At 52.1% G+C, this 13,001-nt stretch overlaps 1 protein-coding gene across 1 annotated transcript in view; it reads left to right on the forward strand.

Annotated features, from left to right (window-relative positions):
* Nucleotides 1-13,001, forward strand: part of DYSF (dysferlin) — a 206,061-nt gene that overhangs the window by 83,374 nt on the left and 109,686 nt on the right. The window contains 6 exon segments of the mRNA XM_090281506.1: nucleotides 5,231-5,272; nucleotides 6,816-6,931; nucleotides 7,423-7,536; nucleotides 8,744-8,921; nucleotides 9,462-9,586; nucleotides 11,440-11,546. Coding sequence (XP_090137632.1) covers nucleotides 5,231-5,272; nucleotides 6,816-6,931; nucleotides 7,423-7,536; nucleotides 8,744-8,921; nucleotides 9,462-9,586; nucleotides 11,440-11,546 — 682 coding nt within the window.

Genomic DNA, 13,001 nt, shown 5'->3' on the forward strand with positions numbered 1-13,001 from the left:
ATGCATATAAGTTATTTGGCTTCACCCTTTCCTATATTATTCTTACCTTCCCCTTGTCTATTGTGTACCTACCAATTATGCTTCTTAATCCCCACACCATTTCTTCCCCTTCCCCCTCCCAGCTGATAACCCTGGAAATGATCCCCATACCTATGATTCTGTTCCTACTCTGGTTACTTGCTTAGTTTGTTTTTGTTTTTATTTTTTTAGATTCTGTTGTTGATAGTTGTGAGTTTGTTGTCATTTTAATGTTCGTAATTTTGATCCTCTTTTTCTTAAATAAGTCCCTTTAACATTTCATATAATAATGGCTTGGTGATGATGAACTCCTTTAGCTGTACCTTGTCTGGGAAGCACTTTATCTGTCCTTCCATTCTAACTGATAGCATTGCTGGATAGAGTCATCTTGGTTGTAGGTCCTCGCTTTTCATCACATTGAATGCTTCTTGCCAGTCCCTTCTTGCCTGCAAAGTTTCTTTTGAGAAATCAGCTGAGAGTTACCCCTTTGTAGGTAACGCTCTGCTTTTTTCTTGCTGCTTTTAAGATTCCCTCCTTATCTTTCACCTTTGGCATTTTAATGATTATGTGTCTTGGTGTGGTCCTCTTTGGGTCTAGCTTGTTTGAGACTCTGTGCTTCCTGGACTTGTATGTCTATTTCCTTTGCCAAATTAAGAAAGTTTTCCTTCATTATTTTTTCACATAAGTTTTCAATTTCTTGCTCTTCTCCTTCTCCTTCTGGCTCCCTATGATTCAGGTGTATGCATGTTTAAAGTTGTCCCAGAGGTTCCTAAGCCTTTCCTCATTTTTGTTCAATTCTTGTTTCTTCATTTTCTACTGGTTGACTGTTTATTTCTTCCTTGTGTTCCAAATCATTGATTTGAACCCTGGTTCCCTTCCCTTCACCATTGGTTTCATGTGGATTTTCCCTCATTTCACTTAGCATAGCTTTCACTTCTTCCCTTCTACATTTACTGTACTCAAGCATATCTATCAAGTCTGTGAGCATCTTTATCACCAGTGTTTTGAACTCTGCTGCGGTGAGGTTGGCTATCTCCCTGTCACTTAGTTCTTCCACTGGAACCTTGATCTGGTCCCTCTTTTGAGCCATACTTTTCTGTCTCCTCAACTCGACAGGCTTCTGTGTTTGCCTGTGTCTTAGGTAGAGCTGTTGCACCTGTTACCTTGTAAGAGGCAGAGCGTTAGGTTTTCTCATTAGTACAGGGTGACCTGTTTCACTACTTTGTGGCGCTGTATGTGGCAGAGGGGTCTGAGAGGGAACAATGCCACTTGCCTTGCACTCGGCTGTTTCCAGGCACTTCTCCCACTTCTGTATGGGACTGGCGCCTCTCTAGTTGTTGCCCTGGCTGTGCTCCCAGAGTGGAAGGGTCTGTGAATGTTCTAGGACCCTGCGGGCCCTTTAAACAAGCAGACTCTGCTGAGAGGCCAGCAGTTTCTTCCTTTGCCCCAACCTCCACTGGTTTTCAGAGTCAGAGGCAATGAGGCTTTATTTTTCCCAGTGCTGAAATCATGAGCTATGCCATCTGGTCTGATGCTGGGAGTGCTCCCCATGTCCCTCCCTACTTTTTTAAAATGTGTGACTACATTTCCTGTTGCCTGGCCACAGCCGCTCTCACTGCTGCTGCCCCTCTGCCCCGGCTCTGCCCCTCCTACCTGTCTGGATGAGTGTTTCTTCTTTATACTTTTGTTTGTTGGACTTCCATGCAGCTCGATTTTTTGGAACTTTTGGTTGTCTCCAGTTTTGAGATTGTTGTACAGTATTCCCTCACTTATCATGGGTATTATGTTCTAGACTCCCCTGTGATAGGTGAAAATTCGTGAAGTAGGAACCTTACATTTATTTTAGTATTTATATATATATTAAGGCTTTATAAACCCTACCCACACACTTATAAACTGTTCCCAGTCCCTTATTAACCTTTCCCACACTTTTATACTTATGTTCTTAAACATATTCTACACTCTTAAACCTATGTAACTTTAACAATATACGTATACAGTATTGCAAAATCCCACGATATAGCGAAAAATCTGCGACAAATAATTAAATATAATATTTTTTAAAATCCTGCAATACAGTGAGGCCGCAATATAGAGAGGGACTACTGTATTCCTTCTTAGTTGTGGAGGTAGATGCAGCATGTCTACCTTTGCATCCATTTTGGCCAGAAGTCAGCTAACTAGTTTTAAATATGCCATTGAATAGCTTGATCCCTGTAACAATAAATGAGTTAGACTCACTGCTCAAACTGGAGCCATTTTGCATGGTTTCTTTGGTGTCCCTTTCCCCAGAGATGTCCCTTTCTGAGGCCCTGAAGGTTAATGCTTACCTTGCTCCCTGCCAACCTTCTCCCACTTGTCCTGAGGCCACCTCAGAACACGTTACTGCATCTTTCCGTTCACACTTTGTATTTTTTCTTCACATTGGATGGAGGGTGGGGGTGGGGTTCTGGCACCACAATGCATGACACCTTATTTCACCACTGCTCTAAAAGCCCAAACTAAACTGAACTGTAAAAACTGGTTCTTTCTTAGTATTCCCCTGCCTCATGGTTCACCAGATTATTTGGAATTTTTGTTTTCGTGTTTATTCCCAATGAGGACAGGACCTAACACTAGCCTCTTAAGCACTTCTGCCCACAAGTTTTCCTGGGCACACTTCAGTGTTCCTTGGACCCTGTGCTCTAAGGAATTTAGTAAAAATTTTGTTTTCTAAAATGGAGTGCTTTCCTTAGAAGCTGCAGTTCTTTCAAAAAGGAACCAGTACATGAGACCCGTGAAACCTATATAGATTCTATTCTAATTTTATATATATGAAAATCATGCTACATAAATAACACTTGTATTCTATCTACAGTGTTTCCACAGTGAAGCAATCCGAAGTTATGGTAGTTTCTTCTTGTCTTTAGAATGTAGATGATCATGATTTCCTAGCAGCTCTTGGTTTCTCTTCCTGTGTGGCGTGGGCCTGTGTAAGGCAGCCAAACGGTGGGCATGGGAGGCGTGCTGAGAGGCAGAGGGAGCAGGCAGGGCTGGCCCTAGGTGATGAATGGCCTCGGCCTCTCCAGGAGCCTGGGGTGCACCAAGACTGTCGGGCGGCTGTGATGGGGCTCACTGGGCTGGGAGGACCTGCTCTTTGTCTTCTCTGGCTTCCACCAAGTGAGAGAGTTGCGGGTGGCTGCTCAGGCCACAGAACCTTGGGTTGAGGGAAAACACACCCAGACACTTGTGTTTTGGCAGAAGGTTGATGAGTACTAAATAGAGACATTGTCCAGGGTGCCATCGCTGGTCACTCTGCCCTTAACTGGATGAGCTGTCTGCAGACACAGGGGAGAGAATCTTGGAAGATCCTGAGCATCTGAAGACCTAACACCCTGCCCTCAAATGAAGAATCATTGGCCTTCCTTGTCAGGAGGGCTGTGTCTCACTAGGTGCCCAGCACTGTGCCTTGGTTAGGTCTGCTAAACAAACAAGTGAATATATGAGGGGCTTAATGAAAGGTGCCATTGGGAAATAGGCTACTGTGCCGCCATTCTCTTGGTGCTCCTAGCCACCAGAGACATAGGTTGGCCAGATGGCTGGTGGGCTTAGGGGACAGTTGTGCCTAGGCTGGGCACCAGTTTGCAGACAGGATTCAGTAGGTCTGTGGGTGGGAAGTCGAGTTTGCCTCTGCAATAAGCAGCTGGGGGTCAGAACTATGACCCTTGTTAGCCCAGGATAACTGGCTGGGCCTGTTGAAGCTTAAAATGGAATTGTTTGCTTCTAGTGGCCCCTGGCCACTGTCCTCCTTGGGGCTCCAGCTGGGTCCCTGTCAGTGCTCTCACTGTTGTTGAAAGGTCCCCTATAGCCAGAGGCCTGGCTGCCCCACTGGTGAGACCCTAGGCCTGTGGATGTGAAAATGGCCCTGAACTGTGGTTTCTGCAGCTGACTTCTGCCAGGCGTTGTTCCTCGCTGGTCTGGCTGTGGAGGGCTGAGGGGCTACGTCCCAGGGCCTTGGCCCCCTGCAGCTGGGCCTCACCTTCCTCGTCGCTGTCTGCGCTCAGTTGGCCAGCCCTGTCCTTGCATCCAGACTTCCAAGTTCCCTTCTCTCTTCTGTCCTCTCTCTTTCTGTGTCTCTGCTCATTCTTCTTTTACAATGTTTTGCTGAACTCTTGGCTCTTGACTGCAGTCAGGGAGTTATGGGAAAATAGTCATAGGTATTCTTTTTTTTTAAAGGAGACCAATAGGTAAGGGTGACTAACGAATGAAAATAATCAGTAATTTCACCAACCACATCCCCAGGCTTGGTCATCACCCTAGATGTAGTAACACTTAGCTGGTTGGAGGAGACAGGAAACTTCAGAGTGTGGGAAGGGGAATAAATCAGAGAGGACTGTGAAAGGAGACTGAGCAAAGGGTGTCCACTCTTTTGGGGACATCTTGTAGCTTCCTGGAAGTGAGGGATGGAGTCCAAGAGCCTGGAAGTGTGCCATAGCTTCTCCTTCCTTGCTTCTCTTATTTCCAGACACCCATTACCAGCATTTCGGGACATGCCAGGTGTGTAGAATATTCAGCTAAATGACAGCATCTGTCACTGTGTTTCACTTGAAGAGACCGGTGTCAGAAGCCAGATTCCAGTGCCTGCTTTTGTGAAAATGCAACCTAGTGCCCTCGGTGGCAATACTAGAAATGACCACTAGATGGAGATGTTGTGCCCTGAAATGCCACCTCTCAGGGAGCTGGGTCCCCAGCGTCAACCTGCCTGTTGGGTGGAGCGCTGGGTGTGCCTGGCTGCGTAGCTCTGGCCCTTTCGTGCTTCCCCCACCCTTTCTTTGTGTCTGTACTTTGTTTCCCTCACTTTTCTGGCTATAATATGAAAAAGCACATTTTCTTTTCTGTGTTATTTCTTGAATGCATCAAGTCAAGTTTTGGGTCCAATTTTCAATTGGCAAACAGAACAGGCAGACATGCAGGCAGACACCAGTGGGGAGGGACCCAAGGGCTCACCATGCCCTGGGGGCTGTGTTTGGCTGGGGGGCTCAGTGATGACTTAGTTGGTGATAAATTCACAGCTGGGCCGGGAATAGGGCCTCGGGCCACATCTGTTTCCCACACGGGAGCTGTCTTTCCATCTGTTCGTCTGCCAGCTCTCCATCCACATGCCTGTTCACGTAACCAGACCTCCTCCCAGCCATGTCCATCCTAACCCCTTTTCCATTTCTTTACGCTTTAGAGGAGCCTGCAGGTGTGGTCAAGCTTCCTCCAGCCTCTGACAGTATGTGCTTTGGGGACGATAAGGGGGTGGGCCTGGGGTTTCTGCTAGAGGGAAGAGGGTGCTGGTTGCAGGGATTTTTGATTTGTTGAGGTGGGTTTGAGATTCCCCACCATGGTCTCCTAGCTTACCTTTGGTTATACCTCTCAGTTTTGGTTGAATATGTAAATTGCTTAGAATGCTTTAAAGGCAATTCTCTCCCACTCCCCAAACCCTTCCTAAGCCTGCTGGGCTCCAGCTGATACTCAAATGAGTCCACTCTCAGGCAGGGAGGGGATGGGACCCGTGTGGGTGCCCTCGGTGGGGCAGGGGACATCTTGGGGACCAGAAGGAGGACAGGGTGAGCTGAAAACTCTTGAGGTTGAAATTTGTAAAGTAAATCATAATTGAGATGATGCCAATAATGATTAATGATCATGTTCCATTGGCCTGGGCTTCCCTCCTCTGTCCCCAGTGCCAGAGAGCCCTGTCTATCCTGGCCCCTGGCTCTGGTGGAAGCACATTTTTCCTGCCTTATGATCGGGGTTTCTCATTTCTCAAGTCCCATCCCTGCCCCCACCCTGTCCCCCCACCAGGGTCTGACCACTAGCTGGGACTTGGTGTTCACCACTCACATCCTCAAGTCTGGCTCAAGCACTTCTTGCCAAGGACATTTATTTTGCCCCCCGCCCCCCCTTGCCTTACCCTGCTTGTATGGATTGGATCGTCCCAGATGGTTCTCATCTGCCCCCTACTCCCCATCCCTGCAGTTCTCAGAGTATGCCAGTGAAGTCCTGTCCTGGGAAACTTGGCTGTCAGCTGGAAAATAATGACATTAACAAAAGAGAGCTGCTACAAAGGATGTTGTGAAGAGATGGTCCCTGATCATTAGTGTAATTCTAACTCTCCTCCAACCTGCTCCACTGAAAGATTGTTCTTTGCACAATGTGAGGAGGGGGGGGAGGGCTTGCCAGCATGAGTCAAGGCTCTTAGGTGGTCTGCTTCAGGGGTAGAGGAGACATGTGCCCAGGGGTTGCCTTTGGGGAGACATCTAGTTGGGTCCCCTCCTCGGTGCCCTGGGAGATGGCATCTCCAGTCATGGGGTTCTGGGGCCTCTTTTGTGCCTTCCCACACTCATGTGAGGGTTGGGGGGAGGGGATACAGAATAGGGTGTGGCCTGAGAGGGGTGGGATAGTGGGGGGACCCTGGCCCTAGCTTTATGAGCTGGTTCAGTGCATGGACTTTGAGGTCAGACCATTTTAGGTCTTGTCCCACTAGGCTCCTGTGTTCCTTTGCACCCCTGAGCCCCAGTTTCCTTGTCGATAAAATGAGATCATAAAAATAATAAAAATCTCCACCTCTGAGCATTGTGGTGAGGTTTAAAGGGACTTATGGGGGACAATGGGAGCTGTCATCAGTGTCCCTGCTCTTCATACATGTGTGAGGCTGTGTCCCTCAGGTGTGCAAGGAGCAGAGGCCCAGGGATGGGCTCAGGCCAGCAGGGGCTGGGTTGTGCCCTGGAATGACCCCCGGGGCCAGCCCCTCTGACCCTGCCTGTGTCTTCCAGTGGATGACCATCTGGGTTTCCTGCCCACCTTCGGGCCCTGCTACGTCAACCTCTACGGCAGTCCCAGGGAGTTCACCGGCTTCCCGGACCCTTATGCAGAGCTCAACGTGGGCAAGGTGAGCCATCCAGGCCCCCCACATTCCCTAGATCCCCAGGCCTGTCTGAGGAGTTTGCCAAGCTGGCCTGGGCAGCAGCTGGGGCCCACCTGGACTGTGAGGGCCTGATGGGGCGTGAGTAGGCCCAGGGCTGGGCAGCCTCCTCCTCCGGGATCCTCCTCCTGCTTGGGCCCGTCCTGGCCCCTTCCTCCCTCCCACATCCCTCCTTTTTGCCTCTCCTTCAGGGCCAGCCTGATACCCTACTTTCCTGGCTCCTGAGGGGCCCAGGGCCCCCCTATCTGTCTCAGGGTTCATCTCCCCTCTGGCGGGGCTGGAGTCTGGTACTGACCATCTGGGTGGCTTGGCCCATCACTTGGGCACCATTTCCTTATTTGCAGAAGGATGAGGGACCTCCTGGGTGTTGGGGAACTGAGCAACCTCTGGGCCAGGTCAGGCCCTTCCCTCCTCCTCCTCTCCATCCCCCACTCCCAGTGAACCGCCCTCCCTCCCAGGGGGACGGTGTGGCCTATCGAGGCCGAGTTCTGCTCGCCCTGGAGACCAAGCTGGTGGAGCGCAGTGAGCAGAGGGTAGAGGACCTGCTGGCAGATGACATTCTCCGGGTGGAGGTGAGGGGAGGCAGGAGGGTCGCGTTCGAGGGGCGCCGGTCTGGGGTGTCATGGTGGGGGGAGGCCGTCCCCTGTCTGGGCCTCAGTGCCTCTGCTGGGAAGTGGGAGTAACCCCCTGCCCTCCCTGAGGAATGTTCAGAGACTCAGAAAAGATAAAGGAAAGGAGTTTAAAAGTCTAGAGCTCCATACAAACTGAGAGGCTATTTTATAACAATAATGTAAGAATAATGAACACTTATTAAATGCTCACCATGCATCAGACACTGTGCTAGTGACATTCTGATGTCATCGAGTCCTCCCCGTACCCAAGCGGTGACTGCCATTAGTATCTCCACTTTACAGATGAGGAAACTGAGGGTGAAATGCATAAGAACAAGTGGAGAGCTGGGTCTTATGTCAAAGAAGCAGCTGGAATCCACACAGTGGTTTAAACTTTCAGACTCTGTAGTCAGAAGGGGCTTGTTTCAGTTCTGGTTTGATAAGTTACCAGCTGAATCAGTTTCCCTATCTGTCAAGTGGGGGTAATAATTATACTTACCTCATAAGATTGTTGTGAGGATTAAATAACTCATCCCCATATGCAGTAGGCACTCAATTAGTGTTAGCTGTTATTACTATTTACATTATCCAAAAGCCCAGTTGTGTATCCCTTCTTCTTTCTGCCTTCTGAGAAGGGGGTCGTGAGGTCGTCTTGGTTCTTGTGACGGAGCGCTTCCCACGTCCTTAGCCTCATGCCTGATGCCCAGAGGGCACAATGGGATTCATTCGTTTCTAGTACACGGCAGCCTGTGGATACTGCAGGGCTGGCTGGCGTGAGACACCCTCAGTGGGGTGGGGTGGGAGCTGTGGGCAGGGGCCTAGCAGCTGAAAGCCTTTGGCCCCTTCTGCATAGAAGATACAGAGAACCAGACTCCTTGGGGTGGCAGTGTCATGGCTGCTGGTTTGGATTAAGGAGCATCGTGGCCTTGGAGGCTCAGGCGTTAGGAGAGGAACGTGGCCAGGCACACAGGCCTGGAGTGAGTTTGCTCACTTAGTAACCAAATCTGGGTGCTGTTGCTTAGGTGGACCATTGACTACCCATCCGTCCAGTCAGGATTTACTGGGCGCCAGTCGCAGCCACAGCCTGCCAGACATGTTACCCCCTCTCCAATTACGGTGTCTCCATTCTTCCTCCCGGTGACTCTCTGGCCACCCTCTCTGTTTCCAGAAGTACCTCCGGAGGCGCAAATACTCCCTCTTCGCTGCCTTCTACTCTGCATCCATGCTGCAGGACGTGGATGATGCCATTCAGTTCGAGGTCAGCATCGGAAACTACGGCAACAAGTTCGATACCACCTGCCTGCCGCTGGCCTCCACCACCCAGTACAGCCGGGCGGTCTTTGATGGTGAGGCTGGAGGCCATGTGCCTGGATGGAACCTAGTCCATGGAGAGGGACTAGGTCCTAAGTCCTACCTCCCATTAGAAGTTGCCAGAGGTCCACTGGGGGGCCTGGCCCAGGCAAACCTGTTGGGCGGGAACCCCTCTGTGCACCCCAGTGCCCCTCCCCCTGCTCACATCCCAGTGTGTCTCTGCTGCCAGGACCCATGGATCCCCCAGAATTGGCTGTAGTCAGCATCAGTTCTGTCCTGTGGTGATCATTTATCACATGGTAGCTGTTGGGCTTGGTGTAGAGATTTTTGGGAAGGTGGGCTTCCCAGCATCCTTCTAAGCCACCCCCCCTCCGCCCCCCGGTTTGATGTGTTAAGGAGCCCTAATGAGCGCAGCCGCTCTCAGGCACCTAGTCTGGACACTGATCACACGTGTGTGTCCAAGGGTGTTCTTAGGGGAAAGAGGGAGCAGGTACCTGAATCCACCCTGCCCTTGGTCCCCTTCCCACCCACCCCTGCACCGCTGGGTCAGTACCAGGCCCCTTGTGTTTTTCCAGGGTGCCACTACTACTACTTACCCTGGGGCAATGTGAAGCCAGTGGTGGTGCTGTCATCTTATTGGGAGGACATCAGCCACAGAATCGAGGCTCAGAACCAGCTGCTCAGGATTGCTGACCGGCTGGTGAGTGGAAGGGGCCCCATGTGCACACAACCTGTGCCTGCATTGCCGCCCCGCGCCCCCACCTGGGTGTATGTGGACCGCCCCAGTGGGTGCACATACTTACATTCGGCTCTGCCCACTGGCCTTCATGGTGTCTGGGGTCCCTTGCTGTCCTAACAAGGCCAGGCCTGTGGTCCGTCCTGCACACTGGGAAGAGCGGGGAGGAAGCGAGAACTGTCCTGGGGGAGCCCTTAGTTGGACATGGCAGACAGCCCAGAGGAGGAGCTGAGAGACACCGGACAAGGCGCAGCAGGACAGAGCCTTGCACCCACTCATTCATTCCTTCCTCAAATGCCTTTGACTCTTACCACATGAAAGGACTTGTGCTAGAAACTTCTAGATAGGAGTTAGACACGAATGTGGAGCTCACCTCGCCTTCAGGGAGTCCATTTAGTAAAGGAGAGCCCAGGTTCACCCACACAGAAGTTCTGGAGTTAAGTTCAGCCAACCATCCAGGATACTGGGGAGGGGTGGGGCTCAGAGGAGGGAGAGGGCCAAGGAGCAGCCAGAGGGTGTCTCAGAGTGGCCAGGGGCAGGAGGCAGGCACCAGTCAGGACACTGCAGTGTTCCTGGGGAGTGTCTGAGCACTGGCAAGATGACCTGGGGAGAGAACAGCAGGACTTGGGCTTGAAGAACCTGGTGGTCTACTGGAAGGGGAAGGAGGGAGGGCTGGCAGGAGTGGCTCTAGGGGCTGGGAACTGGGAAGTTGGCACAGAGGTCAGGTGGCACATCCTGCTTTGGATGTGACCAGGGGTTTGCCTGCGGAGGTTGGGAGCAGCCAGAGAGTGGGGGTGGGGAGATCAGAGTGGGAAGGAGTGTAGAGACCAAGGGTGGGGAGCTGGTGCTCTGGTGGTGGCCCCAGGCCGTTTCTGTGTGTGCACAGGGTGGAGGTTCACCCACAAGTCGCATGGCCCATGGGAATGTGCAGGAGGCAGGTGTGGAGGGGCCTTGGGTGCAGGGACAGGGTTTGAGAGGCCCGGACATGTCTGTGGGCGAGGAGATGAGCAGTGGACGAGGCAGGGGCAGGTTGGGGGAGGATTCAGGCCCACGCTGGGGGCTGTGGTGGTCCTATGCCTTCCCTGAGACTGGCAAACTATTGAGGTGTGGAGAACTGGGAGCCGATGCCTTAAAGTTCAGACTCCATCCTCTGGGTCAGCCACTCTCTCACAGGACAGTCCGCAGTGGCAGGAGCTGTGTTCTTTCCGGGGCCTGTGCCACTCTGGTAGTCCCAGGTGGAGCACATGTTCGGGAAGGCTGTTGGGTGGGAGGGGCATGGGGGACTGAGGGACAGTCCTTGGCCAGGTGGGTGCTCTGTGGGAGATCTCCGCCTCCCAGCTCAGGCTGAGGCCTTTGAACATGGTGGGAGACGTGCTCTGTGCAGGAGACCAGATGACCCCTGGCATGACCCAGCCATGGCAATTTGTAAAAGCGGGAACTCTGTTACTGGAGGTTTTCTGAGTGCTCATAAAGGAAGGCAGCGGGATTTGGGAGGGGACTAGAGGGGCTCAGAAGACCTGGCCTGATGGGGCCTGTGAGGAGCAGGATGCAATCCTGTGCTGCAGCACCTGGCCTCCTTGTGACCTCATTGTGAGGCTGGAGCCCCGGGCTTCGGAATTTGGGTCAGGTTGGTGTGCGGAGCCTGGGGATGTTCTTGAGCCAGGATGGACCCTGATTTGTAGGGTCTGGTCTTTTTTTTTTTTTCTCTAACTGCTCTCCTCTTGGTTCAGGGACCGGGTGTGGTGACAGGGCCTGAGGTCTGCCTTGTACCTCTGCCCTGCAGTGATGGTCTTCATTCTTGCCTGCCTGTTCCCCAGGAAGCTGGCCTGGAGCAAGTCCACCTGGCCCTGAAGGCACAGTGTTCCCCCGGGGACCTGGACACCCTGGTGGCTCAGCTGATGGATGAGCTCATCGCAGACTGCAGGTAGGGGTGCCTAGCACCCACATCCACCCTCCCAACTCAGCCGGGCCCTTTCCCTGGGAGCATTCGTGTGTGGCAGTGAGCAGCAGCTTGTCTCCCCAGCCACGCTTGGCCAGAAGTCCAGCCCGTGCTGAGTCCAAAGGTGGTGGAGCCAGCAAGGGGAGTTGAAAAGGTGACATTTAGAGCAGGTCATAAATCTCCCTGTGGCAGCAGCAGCTGTGGGCCCTGGGCGGCCCGCTCACCTGAATGGGGAGCATTGTGTCTCTGATCCCCGACCTCGTATTTCCCTGATGGAATCTGCAGGAGGAGCTGGCTGGGGTGGGAGTGACGGAGTCCCTCCTTCCCCCAAGGCCATGTCGGGGACCATGGTTTCTGTTTAGCCTTCTATTGACATGGCTGATTGTCAGGAAAAGGGAGCCTGGGGTGATGGAGAACAGAGGCTCTGAGGCCTGGCAGAAGGGGTGCCTCTCAGCATCTCTTCTGCTGCCAGGTGATTAGGGGCTCACCATCCACCTGCTCTGAACCTCGGTTTTCTCATCTTTAATCTGACATTGACAATAACTAATTTATAATAGCATATAAACAATGTGGTGCCCGGCCCTTAGGAAATGTTTAATATATAGTAGCTATGATGATTATTAGGAAGAAGCAATGTCAGGAGACTTACATTCTTGTCCCTTTAACCAGCCCATCAGCTTCAGGGAGCTTCACTTCTCTGGACCTCAGTTTTCTCAGCTGTTAAAGGGACTTAATAGTAAAACGTTGCCTTTCTAGCTTCTACAGAGTTAAGTGTGAACATATCCAAATGTGATCTGTGCCCCCCTCTAAATTCTGGCAGCCCATACCCTATTGAAGGTGTGAGAAGTATCTTCATGCTGAGACATGGGCTCTCCTCCTGCCAGATGCTGTGTCCTTCTCTAGTCCTTTGTAACTCAGTTGGGAAGTACATGTTTCCCAGAACAAACATTTCCCCCAAAGAATGGCCCTCCTCCCACCACCAGTGGGGGAATGGCAGGCAGGTCTTTTGCTTATTGCCCAGACCTTCCTGAAGCCTGGCAGGCTCTGTGTAAGGTCCACGGAGCAGATCGACAAGGGGGCAGCTCATGTGGCTCATGCCCATGGAGTCACGTGTGTTGGGGATTGGAGGCATGTGCTATAGGAGCTCAAGCAGCTGCACATAACTCAAATCTAATTCGGGGTACTTCCTGGGGGAGAGGATGGCTGATGCGACCTCTGGAGGAGGACGACTGGGAGTCAGCCTTTGGAGACGGGACCCAGGCCAAGGGGAGAAGCCTGCAATGCCTGCTGCCTGCAGGAGGCGGGAGTTGCCAGGGTGGCTCAGGTCCAAATGGGACGGGCCTCAGGGGTCTGCTAGGGTGAGCTCATCCCTGGGAACTGTCTTGGGGCACGGTGGTCCCCATGGTTCAGATACTCACTCTGGCTGCAGTTCAGTGGACA

The sequence above is a fragment of the Furipterus horrens genome, unplaced genomic scaffold (assembly GCF_987537825.1).
Source record: "Furipterus horrens unplaced genomic scaffold, mFurHor1.1.pri manual_scaffold_6, whole genome shotgun sequence".
NCBI lineage: Eukaryota > Metazoa > Chordata > Mammalia > Chiroptera > Furipteridae > Furipterus > Furipterus horrens.